The 25,439-nt window shown below is 43.1% G+C and overlaps 2 protein-coding genes across 3 annotated transcripts in view; both read left to right on the top strand.

The window, feature by feature from the left end:
• Positions 1 to 25,439, top strand: part of LOC115083857 (zinc finger protein 271-like) — a 634,158-nt gene that overhangs the window by 264,204 nt on the left and 344,515 nt on the right. The window lies entirely within an intron of this gene.
• On the top strand, positions 14 to 10,216 carry LOC115083880 (gastrula zinc finger protein XlCGF26.1-like). Its single transcript, XM_029587938.1, has 3 exons — positions 14 to 67; positions 746 to 865; positions 8,369 to 10,216. The coding sequence occupies exons 1-3, from the start codon at positions 34 to 36 to the stop codon at positions 9,865 to 9,867; spliced, it is 1,653 nt and encodes a 550-aa protein (XP_029443798.1). The 5' UTR covers positions 14 to 33; the 3' UTR covers positions 9,868 to 10,216.

Raw genomic sequence — 25,439 nt, 5'->3', positions numbered from 1 at the left:
GATGAAGGGCAGAAGGAGCTTTACAAGGAGGTGATGAAGGAGAATTATGAGACCCTGATCTCATTAGGTAAGGGAGAAATTTACAGTTTTGTTAGCAGCTCTGGGACATAAAGATAAAGACAGTTCTGAGTGTGAAGATTTCCTGATGTGATTTGGTTTTAAAACAGAAAGTGAGTGAGTATTGCAGTGATTACTTTAGTAAAACGGTGTTTGCCATGAGAAAATTCCCACAGGAGTACTGCAGTGTAGTTACTCCTGTGCTGCAGTGGCTGGCAAGCTATGTGTGGTCCAGGGAAATGCACAATCTTCAGCTGAACTCCTCACCAAAGCAGCTCTGGTGGCCTTCTCTCTCCCCCCCAACCAGGCTGGAGCACGAATATTCAGTAGCCAGAGCCCCTGCCGTGAGCCCTGCCCTGGCTATTTTCTCCACTCGCTGGCTTCCCAATCTTTTCCAATTACTGCATTCCCCATCACCCACCATCTCCCTCTCCCAGTTTATCAGTATGCGTATTGATATGAGCTGATGATGCACTGCATTACTCATAGTGGGAGCCCGACTAAAAAGATGAGTAAAGACCTTTCTGAAGAACGCAGGTCCTGGAAGCTGTTCCTCTTAGACAGGATTTGAATATTTTTGTTAAAATTTGGTGAAATTCTTTATGCTGGAAATTTTTTTATATCTGAAATAAGAGGAAATCACAATTTATGTGATTATGGGGGATCTAATTCAGTGTTCTTCCCCCAGGAAAAGGATCTCTGACTGTCACCCCTGATATTATATCCCACATTGAACGAGGGGAAGAGCCGTACATCAGGGATGAGCCAGGATCAGAGGAAGGAGGAACTGGGAGAAGCAGCTGCTCAGGTGAGTGCAGGAATAAGAGGGACTGGGGTAAAACTGCTGAGAGGAGGAGGGGAAGGAGCAGCTGGGAAGTGCAGAGACCCCTTCACGAGCTCCTCCGAGATCTCTTTAATCACTCACAGGGTTTCTGTTACAGGCAGCAGTCACATGGGACAGAGCTTCTCATCCAGTGGACCACAGGAAAGTCCTCTGTGCCACAGTAGTGGCAGCCCTGGCTCTAGGCTGTGTCTGTTTCATTCTGAAGTTAAATTTGCGGGGTCCTGTAGTTGTGTGGAACCTGCCAGCACTGCACATTCAAACACCAGAGTGAAGCCAACAGAGGAGGAGGCAGACACAGCATGAAGTGCTGCTCTCTTTCTCCTGTCCAGGGGTGAAGGGGACATAAGAGGGGATCACTTAGGGGTGAGAGAAGAGGATAACGAAGCATTGCCCCGGCTTACATCAGCACCACTAATGCTGCCTCTTTTCTGGGGCCTCAAAGCCCAATAATTTGCCTTCCCACTGATGCTATTCTAACTGCAGCCACCTGCTTGTCAGCTCTTAAAGGGCCAGCCCCCTATCCAAAGTCTGGAAAATGATCCAGTTACAGTATGTTTGGAGCTCTGCCTTAGAAGATTATGTGCAAGTGAAAGGCGTGAGAAGTAGAATCACGAGTCGGGGAGGGAGGGAGAAATTGTCATGGAGAGGAAGTCAGAGGTTTGAGGGAGGGGAAAAGGAGTGAGAGAATCACAGGAGAGAGGAGAGGGCATGAGAGTGACCTTGAGCATGTCACATCACCTTCCTTTACTTCAGGTACAAATTTAGGGGATCATTCACTAAACCGCAGAACCACAGTAATCACAAAGCCATGGCAATTGGCCCTGCTGCTTTGTGAGTCCAACAGTATTTGTCCTCACGGCTAAATACCATGGGGAGAAATACCAGGGCAGAAAATACCCTGCAAACTACATACAAGGGTGGCCCCAGGACTGTGTCTCTTTTAATGCCAGTTTTGGTGTGCTTTTTGGGATTACCGCAGATTTTTAGTGCTGCTTCGATTTGTATTTGGCAGTTCAGTGGGCCCCGCTCCGGTGCCTTCTTGGCTTGGTCTGGATCCGACTGCTTTTTCTTGGGTGGAGTTTTTTTCAAGGTTTGCAAGCCTTTCTTCAGGTGCAGTCCTCTGCTTCGCTCAGTCCTGTCGGGGCAGATCCCTCAGCCGGTGGCAGCTCCCTCTTCCAATCCTGTGGTTAAGGGCCAGGGTTTGCTCAGATCAGTGCGGGTGTTCCCGACAGGAACCCGGATGGCACTGATGATGAGGCAGATCCTGATTCCCTGGGAGATGGGGAAATTCCTCCGGGACTGGAACCGTATCTGACCATTGTTGCAGTTCCTTCACAGAGATGAACTGCCGACTTTAATTTCCCAGACAGTGTAGATGCTGGATGTTCCGGGTGCAGATTCCCTGTCGGAACCGAAGAAGAATCCCATTTTGGTTTCCTTGCGTAAGGCCTCCTTCTTTTTTCCCTGTGATGGACGCCATTCAGGAATTGATTGGTCTGGAATGGGACGCCCTTGAGGCCAATTTCACAGGGGGGTCGGACTTTGGAAGGCCTGTACCCCCTGGATTCAGCAGTGAGAGAGTGTTTTTGTCTTCCCAAAGTGGATGCGTTGACAACAATCCCTGTGGAGGGAGGAACGGCATTGAAGGATGGGCATGATAGATGGGTTGAGTCTATCCTTAAGCAAGCCTTTGAGGCTGATAGCATCCTGTTACACTCTGGTGGCACGTTCTTGTCTGTTTCTCTCTGAGGAGGTTGATGATTCCATGGTGAGACCGCACCTTGAATACTGTGTACAATTCTGGTCGCCGCATCTCAAAAAAGATATAGTTGCGATGGAGAAGGAACAGAGAAGGGCAACCAAAATGATAAAGGGGATGGAGCAGCTCCCCTATGAGGAAAGGCTGAAGAGGTTAGGGCTGTTCAGCTTGGAGAAGAGACGGCTGAGGGGGGGAAATGATAGAGGTCTTTAAGATCATGAGAGGTCTTGAATGAGTAGTTCCCTGTACGTACCTGGATCAGTCCAGACAGTGGGTTATATCCCCCGACCAGCAGATGGAGTCAGAACAGAGTTTGAGAGTGTCAGCATATAGAGTAGTGCACCCTCTGCTGGAGCTCAGTATTCTTCTGACTCCAGCAGATGTGAGCAGGGGGATCCACTAGCTCCCCCAGATTGACAGGGTTTCTTCATTTTTGGTTATTTCTTTCTTTTTCTCCACAGTATTTCCCTGTCTTATGTTTCTCTTCATTTTGGCAAGCCTTGTCCTGCCGGGACCCTTATCTGCGTTTCTCCGACTCCGGGGTTTCCCTTCTTACGGTGCCATCCTTCCTACCAAAGGTGGCCTCGGCCTTCCACGTCAATCAAACGGTGGAGCTTCCAGCGTTCGCTTCAGAGGAACCCCGGTCTCTCCGGCTCCTGGACGTCAAGCGTGTGCTGCTCCGTTACCTGGAGGTTACCAATGACTTCCGGGTATCCGATCATTTGTTTGTCCTCTGGTCAGGACCGAGGAGAGGTTCTCAGGCATCCAAGACGACTATTGCGCGCTGGATAAAGGACGCCATCTCATCGGCTTACATTGCGGCGGGGCGGGTGCCGCCTCGCAGCATGTCGGCTCATTCCACGCGATCCCAAGCGGCGTCCTGGGCGGAATCTCGCTCCGTTTCCTCCCAGGAAATCTGCCGTGCGGCGACGTGGAAGTCGTTGCACACTTTTTCCAGACATTACAGACTACACCTGGCGCCTCAGTACACGGGTTCTTTTGGCGATCAAGTTCTCCGAGCAGGTCTCTCAGGACCCCACACGGTTTAGGGAAGCTTGGGTACATCCCACTGTCTGGACTGATCCAGGTACGTACAGGGAAAAGAAAATTATTCCTTACCTGCTAATTTTCGTTCCTGTAGTACCATGGATCAGTCCAGACGCCCGCCACTAGGGGTTTCATTAGGTCCTGCTCGGATTCTTCCAGGTAACTTTCATTCTGTTTGTCTCTGATTATTGTTACTGTTCACAGCTCCTCACAAGTTGACTGTTGGTGGTCCCGTTGACCATTTGTTTACTTATATCTTTCTCTATTCCTTTTTGGGGATGGATCTGGATCCAAAATGTTGTGTTTTGCTTTTGGGCTTTGCTATATGTAATACTGAGCTCCAGCAGAGGGTGCACTACTCTATATGCTGACACTCTCAAACTCTGTTCTGACTCCATCTGCTGGTCGGGGGATATAACCCACTGTCTGGACTGATCCATGGTACTACAGGAACGAAAATTAGCAGGTAAGGAATAATTTTCTTATGTGAATTGGTTATTTACACTTTCGGATAACAGAACGACTAGGGGCATTCCATGAAGTTAGCAAGTAGCACATATAAAACTAATCAGAGAAAATTATTTTTCACTCAACGCACAATAAAGCTCTGGAATGTGTTGCCAGAGGATGTGGTTAGTGCAGTTAATGTAGCTGGGTTCAAAAAAGGTTTGGATAGGTTCTTGGAGGGAGAAGTCCATTAACGGCTATTAATCAAGTTTAATTAGGGAATAGCCACTGCTATTAATTGCATCAGTAGCATGGGATCTTCTTAGTGTTTCGATAATTGCCAGGTTCTTGTGGCCTGGTTTGGCCTCTGTTGGAAACAGGTTGCTGGGCTTGATGGACCCTTGGTCTGACCCAGCATGGCATGTTCTTACGTAGGGTGAATTCCAGAGCAATTATGGAACCTGCTGCTGCTGCATTTCTACCAGATGTGGACTGCGATTTGGTCTGTACCTCGGCCAGAGGAGCGGCTTTGATCATGGCAGCCAGGCGTGAACTCTGCTTGCAAAATTGGTCTTCTGAAGCAGTTTCCAAAGCTCATCTTAGGAAAATGCCGTTTAAAGGCTCGCTCTTGTTCGGGAGCGAGTTGGAGAAGCTGGGCCAGTAAGTGGGGTGGATCTCCAGTTCCCCGGGTGCCGGAGGATAAGAAGCCATTAAAACGCCCCTTTGCTATGAGGGGTCGTCTCTGGGGTTCCAGATGGTTTTGTCTCTACAGAGGGTTGGCCTTTCAGTAGGTCTCAGTTCTTTCGTCCCAAGAGAGGAGCGGGCTTGGGGGAGTGGCTCCTCCCGAGCGTCCCAATGAAGGTTTGCCGGCCCAGCTTTGGGAACAAGAGATAGGGGATCGTCTCTCTCTCTCTTTCTTTTATCAGAGGTGGGTGAGATCACATCCGATCAGTGGGTCCTGGAAGGGCTATGAGAGGGACATGTGCTGGAAATTCGCAGTGTTCCTCGGGACGTGTTCCTTGTGTCCCCTTGCCACAAGCAGGCAGTGGAGACTATGCTTCTAAGGCTCCTCAGGCTGAGGGCTGTGGTTCTTGTGCCTCCATCTCTAGAAAGTGTGGGGTGATATTCCATTTATTTTTTTGTGCCCAAGAAGGAGGGTTCTTTTCGTCCTATTCTGGATCTCAAAAGTGTCAACCGTCATTTGATGGTGACTCGTTTTCACATGGAGACCTTACGCTCTGTGATACTGGCCGTGCAGTAAGGAGAATTTCTGACCTCCCTGGATCTGTCCGAAGCTTACCTTCATATTCCCATCCCTGTGGAACACCACCGTTTTCTGCGTTTTGCGGTGTTGTGGCACCTCAGTTTCAGACACTGCCCTTTGGCCTGGCCACAGCCCCTAGAATGTTTTCCAAGGTTATGGTGGTCATAGCGGCGGCATTGAAGAGCGATGGGATCCTGGTGCACCCGTACTTGGACGACTGGCTGATTCGAGCCAAGTCTCAGGAAGAGAGCCGTCGGGTGACCGCCAAGGTGATCTCCTTGTTGCAGGAGCTCGGTTGGGTGGAGAACCTGGCCAAGAGCAGTCTTCCGCCATCTCGGTCATTGCAGTATCTGGGTGTTCAATTTGATACAAGGCAGGGCTAGGTTTTCCTGCCAGATGTTCGGATTCAGAAATTGATGTTGCAGGTGCATCATTTGGTGAGCACTATACACCTGACTGTGTGGTCCTATCTTCAGGTGCTCAGTTTGATGGTGGTGACCTTGGAAGTGGTTCCAAGGGTGAGAGTGCATATGCATCTTCTTCAGCGCTCCCTGCTACCTTGTTGGAACCCGTAGGCTCAGGATTATTCAGTTCGGCTCCACTTTCCAATGAAAATCTGCTCTCGTTTCCAGTGGTGCTTACAGGAAAGCGAGATTTCTTGTCCTCCCAGACCAAGTTGGTCTTCATGACAGATGCGAGTCTCCACAGTTGAGGAGCTCACTATCAGGAGCTGACAGCCCAAGGACGTTGGAATGCCGAAGAATCTCTCTGGAACATCAATTGCCTGGAAGCCCAGAAAGTCAAGTGGTCCATGTGATGTCGGACAACGGGGTGGCCTACATCAATCACCAGGGAGGAACCAAGAGCCAGCAAGTGTCGCAGGAAATAGACCAGCTGATGGAATGGGTGGAAGAACATCTGCAGATGATCTCGGCCTCTGGCATTGCAGGAAAAGACAAAGTAAGAGCGGACTTTCTCAGCAGGGAGAGTCTGGACCCAGGAGAATGTGTGTTGTCTGTCGAAGGGGTTCAGCTGATAGTGAAATGCTGGGGCCTTCCATTCCTAAACCTGCTGATGATTTCTCGCAATGCGAAGGTTCCTCGATTCTTTAATTGCAGGGGCGATCTGCAGCTCCTGGGCATGGATACTCTCATTCAGGTCTGGCTGGAAGACAAGTTGCTTTATGCCTTTCCTCTGTGGCCCTTGTTGGGCAGGATAATATGCAGGATCGAAGGCCACAGAGGGCTGGAACTCCTGGTGGCAATGGACTTGCCCAAGCATCTGTGGAATGCGGATCTGAGGAGACTCCTGGTAGAGACCACTCATGGATCTGTTGCAGCAGAGACCCATTCTTCATGAGGATCCGGCTCGGTTCTGACTTACAGTTTGGCCTTTGAGAGGGCTTGCCTGTTGAAGTATGGATATTTTTCTGCGGTGATTGCCACCTTGCTCTGCGCTTGTAAGTTTTCCACTTCCTTGGCCTGTGTGAGGGTTTGGAGAGGGTTTGAGGCCTGGTGCAAGGAACGCAGTATTCCTCCTGGTTCAGTGAGGATTCCGCTCGTTCTGGACTTGTTGCAGGATGGGTTGAATAAAGGATTAGCCCTTAACTCCTTGAAAGGTACAGGTTGCGGCTCTGGCCTGTTTCAGAGGTCCAGTGAATGATGTTTCCTTGTCATTTCATCCTGATGTGGCACGTTTTTTGAAGGGAGTGAAACATGTTCGGCCTCCCTTGAGGTTACCGGTTCCCTTGTGGAGTCTAAATTTAGTGCTGGATTTTTTGGCGGGTTCTACATTCTGGCTACTACATGGACTTTCCTTGTGGTTATTGATCTTGAAGACTGTGTTCCTGGTGGCAAAATGTTCTGCACGTCGAATTTCCGAGCTGCAGGCCTTGTCTTGCCGGGAGCCGTTCCTTCGGGTGACTCCTGGAGCCTTACGACTGCGTACTGTTCCATCCTTCCTTGCTGTCCCTGGATAAGGTCCGGGATGCAGAGGAGTATCGTCTTCTGCATCCCTTGGATGTTAAGAGACTTGTTGGGCAGTATCTAGAGGTTTCTGAACCTTATCGAAAGACGGATTGCTTCTTCATGGTTACAGGAAGCAGGACGAGCCTGCTTTGCAGGCTACAGTAGCTCTCTGGATTAAGGAGGTGATAACAGTCGCGTATGTGGATGCCGAGAAGCCATTGCCTACTCAGGTTAGAGCTCATTCCACTAGGGTTTAGGCAGAATGTTGGGCAAAGGTTAGATTGTTATCTCCCGTTGATATCTGCCAAGCTGCAACGTGGCCATCCTTGCTTACACTAAGGAAAACAAAATAAGTCAGAGAAGTAATTTCTTCAGTTTTCACATTCTTGTTTTATGATCTTAGATATTTCTTTAGAATTTGCACTGTAATTATTGTCTTCAGCCCTTGTTCTCTCCTTTGCCACCGCTCTTTAGTTGCAATATTCCCTCCATCATGACTCTTACTGCAGAACACAAGACCAAGACTGCAGGTGATTTTTACCCTTGGACCTTGTCAGAAATTAAAGGGTTTGTAGCCACTGCCCTGAGTACACACAGAGAATGGGAGTGGGGGGGAGGTCTAGCACAGAACTCACTTTGATAACCTTGGAACACTTCCTTCCCACCCCCCAAAAAAATTAGTTTTGGCTGCCAGAGACAGAGACACAATATATAGGCCAATGTTAGGACACAGTGCTTGTAAGACTTTCGCACTGTGTCCTCTTCTGGAGAACAGCAAGAACACAACAAAAAAAATCAAATGTTGTTGTAAAACTGAAGCTACATAAAGGAGAATAAAACATTCCATTTGGAATTACTTCTTGGATAATTTATTTCTGGATTATAAGAATGAAGCACATCTCTGTTTTTCTGATTGTAAAACTGAACTCATTAAACAGTCTTTCGTCTATAATAATGTGTAACGTTTACTTTTTTAAATCTAGAACATGATGATCTCAGAAACATTAATACAGAGACACATCACGGTGAGCTCAGCGAGAATCCAGAAGAGAGCAAGTTGTTAACAGAAGCAGAGGATACTTCTTCCAGTTCTAACTGGAGTAAAAAGTGCAGAAATCGATCCATCTCAAAAACGAAGCATAGAAATTCAAGAGGAGACTCAGCTCTGAGAGAGCAAAGTGAAAGAAACCAGTTAACAGAAGAAAGATGTGTAAGTGATGTAAGCGGAATTCTCAGAGATCTTACAACTCTGAAATCACAGCAAAGATCTTGCACTGAAGCAAGACCATCTCTACCTGCAAATTGTGGGAAAACCTTTAATCAGACGCAAGAACTACAAACACACAACAAAATATACACAGAGCAATGTAATTTTACTGAGTATCATAAAAGCCTCAGTCAGGAGAGCAAACTCATAAACCATGAGCGAATCCACACTGGAGAGAAACAATTTACATGTACTGAGTGTGGTAAATACTTCAATCACCTAAGCTCTTTGAGAAGGCACAAGAGAGTTCACACTGGCCTGAAACCATTTGCATGTACTGAGTGTGATAAATGCTTTAATCAAAAGTCGTATCTCAAAAGCCACCAGAGAGTGCACACTGGAGTTAAACCATTTACATGTATTGAATGTGGTAAAAGCTTCAGGCAAATGGGTCATCTCACAGTTCACCAGAGAATACATACCGGAGGGAAACCATTTACCTGTATTGAGTGTGGTAAATGTTTTAATCGAAAATCATACCTTAAAATCCACCAGAGGGTTCACAGTGGTGTGAAACCATTTACATGTAGTGAGTGTGGTAAAACCTTTAGTTTGAAGTCACAACTTTCATCCCACCAAAGAGTCCACACTGGAGTGAAACCATTTAAATGTACTGAATGTGGTAAATGCTTCAATCACAAGGTATCTCTCAAGATTCACCAGACACGCCACATTAGAGTGAAACTATTCGTGTGTACTGAGTGCAGTCGAAGCTTTAGTCGCAAGTCACATCTTGCAGCCCACCTGAGAATCCACACTGGAGTGAAGCCATTTCAATGTACTGAGTGTGGTAAAAACTTCAGACACATAGGTTCTCTTATGAGGCACCAGAGAGTTCACACTGGAGTGAAACCATATAAATGTACTGAGTGTGGTAAAAGCTTCAGTCAAATAGTCTCTCTCAAAATGCACCAGAGAATCCACACTGGAGTGAAACCATATACATGTACTGAGTGCAGTAAAAGCTTCAGTCGTACAGCATCTCTCAAAATACATCAGACAATCCACACTAGAGTGCAAACATATATATGTACTGAGTGCGGTCAAAGCTTTAATCAGAAGGCTCACCTCACGTCCCACCAGGGAATCCATATTGGAGTGAAATTATTTATATGTAGTGAGTGTTGTCAAACTTTTACTAGGAAGTCAAGCCTCACAAGGCACCAGAAAATTCACACTGGAGTGAAACCTCCTTGTGGTGAACATTCTTATTAAAACGTGAAAGGAAAAATTCATATTTACCTCCTGATGCCCAGGTAAAATGGTACTCACCCTTAGTTTCAGCCCTAGGACTAATGATGGTACTAAGGATAGGGCAGATTCTTCAAATAAAAGATAATCTATGTACAGTTCGAGGCCATGGTGAATTTATTCTGGGCCCCACTAGCATACAATAAAAGAGTCTCAGTACAAACGACTCACAAAACAAAATGTAACCAAAAGATGAAAAGCATGAAGATACTTAAGTCATTGTGTGTGTGACTAGTAACATTGCATGGAGTATGATTCCTATTGTATTCTGAGACATTTGATTTTTGTTGGTAAAGTATCTGCACAATTTTCATCTTTTGAATTTATTTATCGACGTGCTGTAGCAATTGTCAGACTAGATTGAAAATTCAAAATTGTTCCTACCTCATCAAGATGGCAGAAAAACGTCCCCCTCTCAAGGGCATAGCAACCATCTCCAAAACTGTTCATTGCAGGTCTTGAAAATTGTGTTGCAATGAGGTAACAGTGCACAGCCAGGGGAGCACTTAACACACCGGTATTTAACCTGCTTCTATCAACCAGACCCGAATTGCCAGCGATGTCCGTCCTATGTAGACCAAGGCAGAGAGGAATTGCAATCTGTACAGCCCTTCAAAAGAATGTTTCTCTTAGTGCGGGAATGTATCCAAACTGGACCACACATGGTATCAATGCACATTGAACAAATCCCACAAGCGAAATGTCCACTCGGTCCATTTATATCCATATTGCATCCAATCGGTAATGACAATCTCACCACCATATCTCTTAAATTCTCTCCACGTTTTATATCCATATTGCATCCAATTGGTAATGACAATCTAACCACCATATCTCGTAAATTCCATCCACTTAGGAACGTTATTTTTAAAGGGTGTCCTCATGGAGAGAGAAGATATGGCAGTTTTGTCAGCCGATCCTGCTATCTGGCTGGCCTTATCCGAAAACGTTAGGACACACACAATGTCCTCATTGTTGTCAGTATGCTGATATGAAAGCAGCAGTGGCCTTTGAACGTATAGAGCTCATTTATAGGCTTTTCGCACAACTTTGTTAGGAAAACCATGCTGCAGAAATCACTGGCCAATACTAGAGCTTGTTTCTTGTGCTCTTGAACGTCATAACAAATGCGACATAGGTGCAAAGATTGCCTTACCAGCAAACTGTCCCTCAGACTGTGGGGATGTCTACTACCGTATGGTAAAAAAACTTATGATCCATTGGCTTGTTATGAGGTTGCAATTTATAAGATTTATGAATCAGCTTCCAAAACTTACAATAAGTCTTTCCAAAGTGATGTACAGCAAAAGTAAACAAATTAAAACAATGCAATAAAATAAAACCTTCAATTGATTAATAATAATATTGGATTAGGGAAACTTTAGCTTAAAATTCTTAAGCTCTAAGTTGAGCTCAGAAGTAATCAGCCAGGACTTTAATTTATGACAAATGCATTAAGCAAGTTTCTTCCCCGATCAATAAGGGGAGATAATTGCATTCTTCAGGAATTGAAGTAGAGAATGATCTTTTATGGAATTTTACATGCCGAATGGTTCTCAGAGATGGGAGTTGAAGTAGATAGCTATGCTGAAAGAGTGCTTCCCTGGGTTAGGCGTTCAAGCGCAGTCTAGATGACATATGAAGGGAGCCAATCCCATGTAAGATCTTAAAAGTGAAGGTAAGTACTTTAAGCTTACATCGTAATCTTATTGGGAGCCAGTGTAGAGGAGCTACAGATTCGCACCTAGCATGGCCCATTAACAATTCTAGCTGCCATGTTTTATACCACTTGAAATTTTATAATTAAAGTGCCCAGTAACACCCAGTATGTAGCTTTATAGTAATCTAGAACTGAGATTACAAGAGCATAAACTTCAGATTTTAGAGCCTTGAAGGTTAAGAATGATTGCAATTGTCTCACAAGGCGTAACCCACCATAGGCTGTACAGAGGACTGAATTGATGTGATTTCCCATAGACCAACTAGCATCTAGTCTAACTCCTAAAGATTTTACCTCATCAGAAGATTTCACAGTGTGGCTACCCATAGAGAACTGAAATTTCTCTAGCTTATTTTCTATTAATAGAATTTCTGTTTTTGTCAAATTTAAAAACAAAAGATTCTCTCCTAACCATGATCTGATTGCTGTCATTCAACTCTCTAAATATGAAGTGGTGATAGCTATATTGTGATCGAAGGGGATGACAATTTGAACATCATCTGCGTAAATAAAAAGTGAAAATCCAAAAGAACGGACGATGTCCCCCAACGGGGATAGAAAAATAATAGTGGAGAGGGAGGATCCGGGAGGAACCTCACACAGATTGATGTACCTGTTTGCTTGATGACCTGTTTTTCAGGAAGCTTGAAATTCAGTTTAGAACCGACCCTGCTAACCCTAAAGAATGACAACGAGAAATTAGGATTTTGGAATCGGCTAGATCAAATGCACTTAAAAGGTCAAGGAAAATTAACAAAGCAGAATAGTCCATATCATCTATCAAAATAGGCTCTGTACTGCATCCCCTCCTAAATCCCACCTGAGCAGGATCTAATTTACTATCGTCTTGCCTAAACTTAGTAAGATCGGTAGTAACAACTTTTTCGAATAGCTTGGAGTGAAATGGAAGATTAGAAATGGGTCGGTAATTTAGACATTTTCTGGGGTCTGCATCATCATTTTTTAAAATAGGAGTGATCACTGCTTTCTTTAAGATTTCAGGGACTTTCCCAGAAGCAAGAGAAGAGTTGAGTAGGTTCTTGAGGCCTATCAAGACCGTATTAGGTAACATTCCAATTAAAAACAATGAGCAAGGGTCCAAAGATGTATTTTAATTTTCACCTTTTTCACAATAAATTGTATCTCAAGAGATATCGTGTCAAAATCCGAGAGAGTATTTAATTTATCAGTAACTTCCAATGATGAGTTTGCTATAGATCTCTCCATATCTGGTAATATTTCGATAGGCTTATCGTCAATAATCTCAGTGCTTTTAACATGTGTAAGATTTTGTAAAGGAGGGTAGTTCTAAAGTTTGTCATCCCCTAACTGTGAGTTAACTAGTCTAAAAATAATTTTGGGATCATGGAAAGTTTCAATAATGATATTCAATTAGAAATTCTTTTTGGGTAATGCAACTTTTTTGAAGGATTCGCCCGAAGTGGGCTTCCACAATATTTTATCATTGGCTGAATTAGTTTTCCTCCAACGTCGCTCAAGGTGACGTAAACCTTTTTTTAATTCTAATAATTGGGTTGTATACCAAGGGGCCGAGCTCTCTCTAATTCCTATTTTACTTCCATCCTGAGGCCTTAAGGTGGCCGATTTCATACCTTCTCCCAGTTTTGAATTCCATTTTCTAACCCAGTTTTCAGGTGTGTCTAGAGGATCTTTCCAGTTATCCTGAACTAAATTGGTAACAATGTCTACGAAGCTGGATGAGCTTACGTTTATAAATTTAAGCTTGAGATTTTTTTTATTGGTTTTCTTCCTCTCTTGCATGTAGTTACCATAATTAAATTGGAAATTAATTAGGAAATGATCTGACCATGGTCATTTTTCTGATCCATCAAACATGAAGATACCTTGGTTCCTAGCTTTTCAGAACCAAATAGTAAATCCAGGGTGTGTCCTTTATCAAGGGTAGCACTAAAAACAATTTGATAGCGTCCACCAACAGCTAGAGTAGAGAGACAGCGTGTAACTTGAGAGGAAACCATACTGTCTGCATGTAGATTAAAATCCCCCATAACCAATAAAAAAAGGATATTTCAACAATTGGCCTAGGATGGATTCTCTGACCAAATCAGTTAAAACTTGAGAAGCGCCAGGTGGAAAGTACCATAAAAAGATAGTGATAGGTTCTTTAAAATCTAATAAAACCAAGAGACTCTCACATCCTGCCACTTGTTCAGTAAAAATTCTTTGCAAGGGGGGAGAGAGTTGTGAAAACACCTCCCCCTCTTTTCCTCAGCTTGTTAAACATGAAAATGGAGTAACCGGGGGGACAGATTTAGGAAATTACTTCAGAGTGTTTACTTTTAATCAGGTTTCTGTGATGCATACTACATCAAGATTCCTGTCAACTATTAAATTGTGAATATGTAACCATTTCTTAGTTACCTAACGCTAATCAATGTACAAAGAAGCTTAACCTTTTTGACCTCTACCACTTCTAATCCATGATAATTAACAAATCTACGGGTACCGGTAAACATTTAGAAAGTTTCCTCTGATTGCAGTAGCATTGGTCGAGTATTGCCTGTTCATTCTGTTTTTAGCTCTATCCCTGCAGCAGCTCGTCTGAGAGCTTTGAGGCTCCACTGATTACGTCAGGTAGGCAGGTAAGCGATAGTGTCTGTTTTGGGGGGCGGGGGCCAAGAGGCCAATGGTCTGGATCTCAAAGAGCGGTACTCACGGAAAGCTGCAGTGGATAAAAACAGCGTCCCAGACCCTCTCTCTGGACTCACCCCAACGGTCAGGATGCTGTTTAATGATCATTGCATCAAAAAATGAAATCCTACAGCTATCATAATGCATTGAAAACTGTAAATTGGGATCACACGAGTTGAGCCATGCAGTCAAACCAATGAATTGTTCCTCCGAAGATGTCCAAACAAAAAAGAGATTTATTTATTTATTTATTTAGGGTTTTTATATACCGACTTTCTTGATATATATATGTCAAATCAAGTCGGTTTCCATATAACACAACTATCGCCAGGGGGCGTTACATTAAACAATAAACATAGTATTGAACAGAGAACGTGTATCGTTACATTAAACAATCAATAAGGTCGTAGATTGTCTATAAACCACTTCCATAGCACAATGTGTGTGAACCACTCTGAATTTATAAATTCCGGTCTTGAAATCAGGAGATATAAATAACGGCAAAATCTGGAGCCATGGCAACCCGTGAATCTGCAAAAAGAATATCATAGAAAACATAAAATAGTTATGTTAACGCTGTCTCTGTTAGATCTGTTAAAAAAGCAGATGGAATGCTGGTGATTGGTCATGTTGTTTGAACACTGCCCCCAGAAGAGAGAACGCTGCTGCCTGTGGTATGTTGGTATATAAAGATTCAAGGTCTAAGATGATATCACTCGTGAGTGAGTGAGCATGGTATATGTGGCATTCTTAAAGTAAGATCTAGATTGCATTACTGGCTTCTTCAAAACTGATCAACAAATGTGGAAATTGGCTCCAAAACAGATCTCTGCCCAGATACTATTGGGTGGCTGGTGGATCTACTAATGTTTTATGTATTTTAGGCAACGTATACAGTACTGGTATACTGCAACCGTGAGAAATCAGTGTTCTTTAGATTTAAGGAACCATATTTGCATACCCTGTGAGATAAGATAATCTATCTTATTCTTAATCAAGGTAGGTGGGCCTACATCCAGTTTCTTATAATATTTGTTGCTAGCCAACTGTGCTCAGTTTCCTGTACGTACTGACTTTTGCTTTGTATGACAATGGCAGCACCCTTGTCAGCTGGTTTGACTATTAATCCCTGCTTGTCCACTAATTCCTGTATTGCTTTGATCTCTTTCCTGTCCAAATTCACAAATTGACGACATCTGTCGCCACAAATGTCCAATTCAATTTGGGTGACATCCCACAAGAGCAATTGTAATATTTTGATTCTCTGGGATTTTTGTGTTTCTTAAATTAGTGATTCCCATTCTATGTGACTTGGGCTTTTTTGTGCAGTACTGGGTATAATACATGCCATCAAAATGAATATTCTTCCCAGATTTTGCTGTGTCTTCCATACTCTCCTGATTCACATTTCTGATGAGTTGCTGAGAAATTGGCACGTGTTTATAGAGGTGACATGACTCCAATTTTACACCTGTATATTGGCTGTCATTCACACAAAGGGTGAATTTTAACATTATTATTTTATTGCTTTTCAAATTTTTAAAAGATGAGGAGCCACACTACCTTAAGTGATTTACTTCTTGCCTCTGTCCTTGGTCATTCGTATCGCTAAGTAGATAAACAATTGTTGGTAGTGCCCCCCCCATCAAAGCCACCTGCCTGCAGGATACACAAAAGCCTGCATTCTCAGTGGTTGGGCCCACCTTATGGAACACTTTACCTCTCAAACTCTGTAAAGTTATTTCACAAGAAGCTGAAGTCCCATTTGTTCCATCAGTCCTTCAGCTAAACATTACATTTTAATACTGTCCTTTTTTTAATTTATGTAAGTTGCATTGCCAAGTCATGTGTGTGATGTTTGTCTTAAATGTTGATGTGGGTTCCTTGCTCTTCTTAGAGTTCTTGGAAGCTGCTATAGGTGGAATATAAGAAATGTAAATACATATTTTATATGCACTTCTTAAATCCTTATTACAATAGCATTCTTGCCCTTTCAAAATATTCCAGTGCTTATATAGTGCCCTAACAACATTTGATGAATATTTAGAGTAACAAAAGTCATTGCTTCCATCGCACTCAAATCAAAACTTTGAAAATTACTCATCTTGGATGTTAACAGCTATTCCTTGACTCGCAACAAGAGCACATTTATGTATCTTTGTTATAAACATCACTGAATAACTTGGTTGAATCAGTTTAGCAACCAATACCTTTGGGTCTTTCTTGAAATATTTTATATTGAAACAAAGTCAACAATATCTAAGAAATTTAGAGTATGTACACCCAAGGATGCCCACTATTAAATTCCAAAAACATATATTACAATTTGTACAAGACAATCTGAAAGAGAATTTTTGTCCATTGAATTTTCCTAAAATGAAGAAGGTGAATAAACTATATATAGAACATTACTGAAGACACATTGTAACATTAATTTATTTTATTAAAAATGAAATGTATACTATAAAACAATAAATATGTAATAATGCATGATTTCTCACATACCCTGTCCTTGAAGCAAAGGTCATCATTTTACAATATTAAACCAGTTCCTGCCACTCACCCCCCCCCCCCCCCCCCAAACTTAAAAAATCAAAAGACCCAGGATTCCCTGTGGGATTCAACCTTAAGGAGGACTGGGCGAGACAGCTGTGCTTGGTCTCTTAAGGTAATCTGATGGAGTTTTCTGTGCACGCCCTCACAGCCTGTTAATTGTAATTGTAAATTATTTTTAATTTATTTAATAAAGAGGCAAAATCTAAAGGTGTGTCTGCTTGTTAAATGACTTATGTAAGGATGAAAGTGAAGAAGACAGGCAAAGTCATCAAATAAGAGCATCTCTGCAGCAAATGGTTCATCAAAGACCATCACGTGTGTGTTAGATAATGTAAAACCTGAGACCAAAAGTGTCGACTTAGCACACATGCCCAAAAGGCATGACTCACAGTATCCAGAGTATTGTGATATTTAGATATTGATCAGTGTTTGTTAGACCTGTAAGATGTTGTAAAATATAATAATGGGGTAGAAAGTGATAGTGTGTTTCTTTTGACACTATATTACTGGAGAGAGAGTTGACCATATTAAAACAATTAGAAAATTGCTTGCCTGTTAATTGTAATTGTAAATCCTTTTTCCATTTATTTAATGAAGAGACAAAACCTAATGGTGTGTGTTTGTTACAATAACTTATGTAAGGATGAAAGTGAAGAATGTATGGGTTATTCTACATCAAAAACCTGTAACATATTAGACCAATTCTGGATAGACAAGGAAGAAATATGTAAACTCAGAACGTGATGCCTATGTTGCAAATGTTTGTAAAAATCTTTGTTAACCAGGCCCTATTGGTTTACCAAATCTCAAAAGGGAAGGAAGTTATCATAGCCTAAGAAATAATGAAAAGTCATTTTCAATTCCCACCTATGAAAAGTTACAGGAGATATTCCAGGTGAAAAATCATTATCTGTGAGACCTGGAGATGATTTTAAGACACTTTCATGTTTTGTTTTGTTTTTAAATAAAGATGGAACTAAAATACTATATCTAAAGGTAATTGTGAGTCTTCCAAGATTAGTGTGAAAAGAATAACAGATTCTAAGGGCTCAGCAGTGACAATTTCATTTCTATTCATCATCCAACCTCCTACATGAAGAAGGCAGAAACTCATAATAAATATTTTTATATCCAAAGCAGGAAGCCTGTGAGGGAGTCAGTTGAAAAGTTAGATGATCGAGGGGTTAAAGGGGCACTTACGGAAGACAAGGCCATTGTAGAAAGACTGAATAAATGCTTTGCTTCAACGTTTACTGAAGAGGTCGATAGGAGATACCTGCGCCGGAAACTATTTTCAATGGTGATGATTCAGAAGAACTCATACAAATCACTGGAAAGCTGGAAGATATAATAATCGCACTACAAAACCCCCACTCATTAACCTTTTAAATGTTAATATACTGTGAATATTTTCCTTTTTACTGTTTTCAAAACTCAATGGTTTAAAGCAGGGGTCGGGAACCCATGGCTCGCGAGCCAGATATGGCTCTTTTGAGGGCTGCATCTGGCTCGCAGTCGCCACACTTTCCCGCTGACCCAGCTGCTCCCCGGTCCTCCTCCGCCCGGGCTTAAAATGCTGTCAGCCCGGGCGGAACGCGGCAGGACAGCTGGAGTCAGCGGCACCGGCGTGCTCTCTTCTTCCCCCCCCCCCCCCCGCGGCCCGGAAGAGGAAGTGGAGAGTATCCGGTGCGTGCGCGGCAAGAAGAGGCCACGCTAGTGCGATCGGCATCGGCCCGAAGAAAAGAAGACTGCAGCGCGGCTCGTAGGAAAATGAAGAGGATCAGCCGCGGCCGATGGGACTCCACCTCCGCGAGGGCTGAAAATGAAGAGGTTAGCGTTGGGAGAAGGCTTTCACTCTCTCTCCCCCACCCTGGGAACTCGCGGCAGCAGCAGCCTTCTCCCAACGCTAACCTCTTCATTTTCAGCCCTCGCGGAGGCGGAGTCCCATCGGCCGCGGCTGACGCTCTTCATTTTCCTCCGAGCCGCGCTGCAGTCTTCTTTTCTTCGGGCCGATGCCGATCGCACTAGCGTGGCCTCTTCTTGCCGCGCACGCACCGGATACTCTCCACTTCCTCTTCCAGGCCGCGGGGGGGGGGGGGGGGCGTGTGTGTGTGTGTGTGTGAGAGAGATTGCATGTATGTGAATGATTGAGAGCCTGTACATGTGAAAGCGAGTATGTCTGTGATTGAGAGCCTGCCTGTGAGAGAGAGAGAGCATGAATGTAAGTTTACCATTGGGAACCTGTATGTGTAAGTTTGTGATTGAAAACCTGTTTGTGTGAAAGAGTATGTGTGTATGATTGAGATCCTTTGTGTGTGAGAGAAATCATGTGTATGTATGATTAAGAGCCTGTGTGTATAAGTAAGAGAGAGATCATGTGTGTCTGTGTGTGATTGAGAGCTGTTTTAGGTGATGGAGCATGTGAGTATGTGATTGAGAGCCTGTGTGTAAATGAGAGAAAGAGAGGACATGTTTGTAAGCATGTGAATGAGAGTCTGTGTGTGAGAGAAAAAGACAGCATGTATTTATGTGATTGAAAGCCTGTGTGTGTGTGTGTAAGCGTGAAAAGATAGACAGCATGTGTGTAAATGTGGAATTAAGAGCCTATATAAGTGAGAGAGAAAAAACATGTGTATATGTGAGTACTGAGAGCATGTGTGTATAGGTGTGTCATTGAGAGCCAGTGTGAGAGAGAGCACTGGTATGTGACTGAGAGAGGAGAAAGTTTCAAGCAAACCACCCCACCTCCTGCTAATTCAGAACAATCTCAGGACACCTGGATATCAAACGTTCCCAGGTATGAAGCAAAAAAAAATTTTGTATCCTTATTATTTTTCATTACTGGGTCTTTGTGTCTGCTATTTTGAAATATTTTGTTGGTATCTGGAAATGTTTTATATGAGTTTTTAATTATTGGATATTCCACTCATCAGCTGTTTCAAAATATGTTCTTTTTGTTAGTACAGTTTTACTGCTGATGATTTTATATTTCTTGATTTGTTTTATAAGGATGGGTGATGTTTCTTTTTTCCTTTGTTACACTGCATACAGAGACTCTGGCTTGTTGCAGTTTCCAATTCAGTTTTTTCTGCATGCTTCTTGTTATGCGTTTTGGTCTCTTTATTCTATGTTAGGTGAGGGACAGCACGTGATTCAGGTGAGGTTTTCTGCTGGCATGTAGTTTCAGTGTAGGACTCTATAGCAGCCTGACTTGGTCCGTTTTCCTAATAGGAGATGTATTGGTGTCTTAAGGCCTGGTGTAATATTTTCAGAGACTTATTGTACTTTAAAAGTGTGATCTTACATAAAATGCACACATTTACTTGTATTTAGTTTTAAACATATTGTATGGCTCTCATGGAATTACATTTTAAAATATGTGGCGTTTATGGCTCTCTCAGCCAAAAAGGTTCCTGACCCCTGGTTTAAAGCTTCAAAACTTACTTAAAATAGCTCTTTTCACACTTAAACAAAATCCCCATAAGGTTATTAAAACATTTTTAAAGGGTATAAGTGATGCTTCATAAAACTTTAGGGCACTATCCAGGTGTACCTTATTTAGCTTTTTAATCATGAGCACCACCGTCCACCCTAAAGTCCTTTTTATTTTCTCAAAAAAATGTTTTTATTGTTTTATATTATTATTTCAAATTCTTTATGAGGAAATGTGAAAAGCAACACAGAGGATTACAATTCGCCAAGAACATTAAAAAACCAAAAAGGTAAATGGAAAAGTGTCCCAGATGTAACTTAACTTAAGCTTGAATCCCAAGGCTTCGGTGTGACCATTGGCAAAGTTTACCCCAACAAGGCCCGGTTTCGAATTGCTTCTTCGTCAGGGGAAGCCACTTAGCCGCTGCACATCTCAACTCGTTCCTCACTTAAATCCATTGAATAAGCTCGCAAAAGCGCTGCCCGATGTTCTCTCAAAACATGGCGAACCTGCCTACCTCTGTTCAGTGTCCCATTTTTAAAGGGACTCCATCATGTGACTCTAACCATGCTGGTAATGAAATTCAAACTTCCCTTTAAATGAGTGAAAACCAATCAATTTGATCGTTCAACCCAGACAGTGCTTCAGCTTTTAACTTGTAAATCCAATATTGCTCCCTATAGTTTAGTAATGACCCCATGTCATCCAACGGTGAATTGCTTATTAATTTCTCAATTATTGTCCATTTCAAATCCTCAAAACTGTGACCATACTCGGCACATTGACTCACAAGGGGAGCTGACAAAACTCTGTTGTTGATTCGCGATTTATGTTCCAGCAAACGCATCTTAATCGCCCTACTTGTCCGTCCCACATACACCTTAAAGCAATCGCATATGATCGCATACAGCACATTATTTGTGGTGCAATCTGTCAGATGTCTCCGTTTCACTGTATATCCTGTATTAGTATCAGTCCAACAGTTCCCCTCGATAGTATTCACACACACTGCACACCTTCCACACTTCTTATGTTCTCCCAAGTTTGCCGACTGATGGTTTTTCTTTTTTAAATTGGCCCAGACAACCTTGTCCCTTATATTAGGGCCCCGACTTGTTGCAAACAATAGTAAATCCTCAAAGATTTTGTGGAGTCCTAAAATATGCCAGTGTCTTTTTACAGCTTTAATCACCACAGAAGTTGAAGTACTCTGTTGAAGTACAAAAATAAGTTGATCATGTACTCTACGTTCCCGGTATGTTAATAATTGCATCCGATCACTATACTTTGATCTTTTATACGCTTGCCTTATAACCTTAGCAGGGTATCCACGGTCATAAGAACATAAAAAATTGCCATGCTGGGTCAGACCAAGGGTCCATCAAGCCCAGCATCCTGTTTCCAACAGAGGCCAAAACCAGGCCACAAGAACCTGGCAATTACCCAAACACTAAGAAGAACCCATGCTACTGATGCAATTAATAACAGTGGCTATTCCCTAAGTATAATTGATTAATAGCCATTAATGGACTTCTCCAAGAACTTATCCAAACCTTTTTTGAACCCAGCTACACTAAGGGGCGGATTTTAAAACGAGCGCGAATAGCCTACTTTTGTTTGCGCTCCAGGCGCAAACAAAAGTACGCTGGATTTTAGTAGATACGCGCGGAGCCGCGCGTATCCGCTAAAATCCTGGATCAGCGCGCGCAAGGCTATTGATTTCGTATAGCCGGCGCGCGCCGAGCCGCGCAGCCTACCCCCGTTCCCTCCAAGGCCGCTCCGAAATCGGAGCGGCCTCGGAGGGAACTTTCCTTTGCCCTCCCCTCCCCTTCCCCTCCCTTCCCCTACCTAACCCACCTGCCCGGCCCTGTCTAAACCCCCCCTTACCTTTGTCGGGGGATTTACGCCTCCCGGAGGGAGGCGTAAATCCCCGCGTGTCAGCGGGCCTCCTGCGGGACGCGACCTGGGGGCGGGTCCGGAGGGCGTGGCCACGCCCCCGGGCCACCCCGGGCCGTAGCCACGCCCCCGGAACGCTCCCGACACGCCCCGAAAATGCCGCGCGGTTCGGGCCCGCCCCCCGACACGCCCCCTCCGAAAACCCCGGGACTTACGCGAGTCCCGGGGCTCTGCGCGCGCCGGTAGGCCTATGTAAAATAGGCTTCCTGGCGCGCAGGGCCCTGCTCGCGTAAATCCGCCCGGTTTTGGGCGGATTTACGCGAGCAGGGCTCTGAAAATCCACCCCTAACTGCACTAACCACATCCTCTGGCAACAAATTCCAGAGCTTTATTGTGCGTTGAGTGAAAAAGAACTTTCTCCGATTAGTCTTAAATGTGCTACTTGCTAACTTCATGGAATGCCCCCTAGTCCTTCTATTATTCGAAAGTGTAAATAACCGATTCACATCTACTTGTTCAAGACCTCTCATGATCTTAAAGACCTCTATCATATCCCCCCTCAGCTGTCTCTTCTCCAAGTCTTTAAATCTCTTTGTCAACATTACTGCCTGCCTCTCAAATGCATCCTTAACATCCTGATGCATATCTACTCTTAACATGGATAATCTTCATCCAGTTCTTTTACAAAGTTGTATCCCTGCTCGTTGACTCTCTCTATCCTTGTTCCTAGTTCATTGTAATATCGTTAACTCTCTCTATCCTCGTTCATTGTAATTTCCTTTCTCAGTTAATTGTGAACCGACATGATGTGTCCTACGAATGCCGGTATATAAAAATTGTTAAATAAATAAATAAATAAATAAATCATTACAAGAGCATATGCGCTTAATCCGAAAGAACTGTGATACAGGTAACCCCTTCTTAAAAGCTGCTGAATGGTGACTATGATACCTTAACAGGTTATTTTTGTCAGTCGGCTTCCTATTTACTATAGTGACTATTCGATCATCCCTAATCTCAACAACCACATCAAGGTACACTATTTTTGAAGCACTATGCTGGAATGTGAATTTCAAATTTTGATCCACAACATTAATCCATTGCATGAATAATTCCAAATTTTCTTTTGAATCTTTCCAGATGACAAAAATGTCATCGCTGTACCTATACCAAGTCCCAATCATAGGCCACCACTGAGAACTATAAATAACTTTTTCTTCAAAATCTGCTACAAATAAATTTGCAACCGCCGGGGCTAATGAAGAACCCATGGGTATTCCATGATTCTGGTGGTAAAATCTTTTGTCAAAACTGAAATAGTTATTAAATATCACTAACTCCGCAAGTGTGCTCAAAAATTCAACCTTAATCCTACTAGGACCTTGATGGGATACAACTGATTCTTTAACAATGTTCACAGCTGCTTGCTGCGGTACATGTATAAAGTGAAACTATATCCATAGTCACTAACAGTATCGGTGCTTGTCCCAATTGTATTTCCATCAGTTTATCTAAAAACTGGATGGTGTCTTTCAGATATGAACGCTTTGCTTGTACTAATGGTTGAAGGAATTTATCCACAAAAATAGCTGGTGGTTCCAATACTGAACCCCTTAAGGATACAATTGGCCAGATCGGTGGATTCTTGTCGTCCTTGTGTATCTTAGGCAAACCATATATTACCAGTACTCTAGGATGGTCAACAACCAAAAACCTTTGTTCTTTTTCAGTTAAGCATCTAGCAGATGTTACAATATCTTTAATCTGATCTCTCAAGCTTCTTGTGGGGTCCTCTGACAAAATACTATACGTAATGGTATCATTCAAATGCTCTATCATTTTAGATGCATATGTCGTTTTGTCTTGTATAACAATAGCGCCCCCCTTGTCAGCGGGTTTAGAACATAAGAACATAAGATATGCCATACTGGGTCAGACCAAGGGTCCATCAAGCCCAGCATCCTGTTTCCAACAGTGGCCAATCCAAGTCACAAGTATCTGGCAAGTACCCAAACATTAGATAGATCACAAGCTACTATTGCTTACCGCCATAGCAGTTTATGGACTATTGGGCCTCTTCTTTGGTAGCCATGGGATGGGATCTGTGGCAGCCCCACCAGGCCTCTTTTTTGCCTGCCATGGGATGGAGTATGTGGTGGCCTCACGGGGACCTCGCCTTTCATTTGTGGTCTGACAGCTGCTAGAAATTTGGGGCACTGAAGAGGAGACCGGGGGCCAATTCAAGGCTGGAGCATGGAGACTGTGAGTTGAAAAAACAAAAAAAAGAAAGGTTGTGTATGGATGATAAACAACTGACTTTAGAAAATTTGGGACTAAATAGAGTTTCTATGAATGAGCAACTCTCCACAGGCAGATAATACTCCTCCACTTATTTTTGATGACATCATTCATGACCACAACACAAGGGTGGAAGTCTAGAAGTAATTTTAGACTCTGCCTTGACCATAGAGCACCAAGTATGGGCAGTAACAAAGAAAGACTTCTAGCCCTGCTACATGATGAAGCAATTGTGCCCCTTTCTTCAACCAACTGATTTCAAAACAGTCATGAAATCGCTAGTACTCACCCACCTAGATCAATGTAATGATATCTACATAAGCCTACAACCCCTGAAGTCAATTACCAAGCTACAGGTACTACAAAATGTTGCCACTGGAACATTCACCATTAGCAGAAAATAGTAACTGCCTTCTCCCTTTTTAATCTTTTTATACTGGCTTCCAGTCTCTCTACAAATTACATTTAAAATCCTATCACTTGCATTCAGGACACTGAAGGGCATTGACCCGTATCACCTGACTGAGTCCCAGATGTATTAAAGTGTGCCGGGGTGTGCACATATTCGTACACAGTTGTGCACACATTTTTGGGTATACAACTTCACTTCTCAAGCAACAAGTTTACTACACAAAAGTACGCAAAGAACTGTAAGTTAAACTGTGTACACAAATTAGTGTTCCTCCATTCATATCCTGTAACATTTAAGGCATTAGCTAAAACCCCCCAAAAGGGGTTGTAGGTTTATCTCATGGTTCCTTTAGTTAAAAATTAGCAAGTGATCAGAGATAAAGTAAAGTTTCTGCCCATTAGTCTATGGGGTTGAGCCTGGAGTTTGAAGTATGGGGATCCTGTGTTCAGCCTTTATGTGCTGAAAAATCAATTTGTGCATGTTTTCTGTGCATAAAATAGGGTGGATGTGTATTGCTGTGTACAGAATATGATTTGCATGCATAAAAA

Source organism: Rhinatrema bivittatum, chromosome 2 (assembly GCF_901001135.1).
Source record: "Rhinatrema bivittatum chromosome 2, aRhiBiv1.1, whole genome shotgun sequence".
Classification (NCBI taxonomy): domain Eukaryota; kingdom Metazoa; phylum Chordata; class Amphibia; order Gymnophiona; family Rhinatrematidae; genus Rhinatrema; species Rhinatrema bivittatum.
This window is presented reverse-complemented; position numbering and strand designations above follow the sequence as displayed.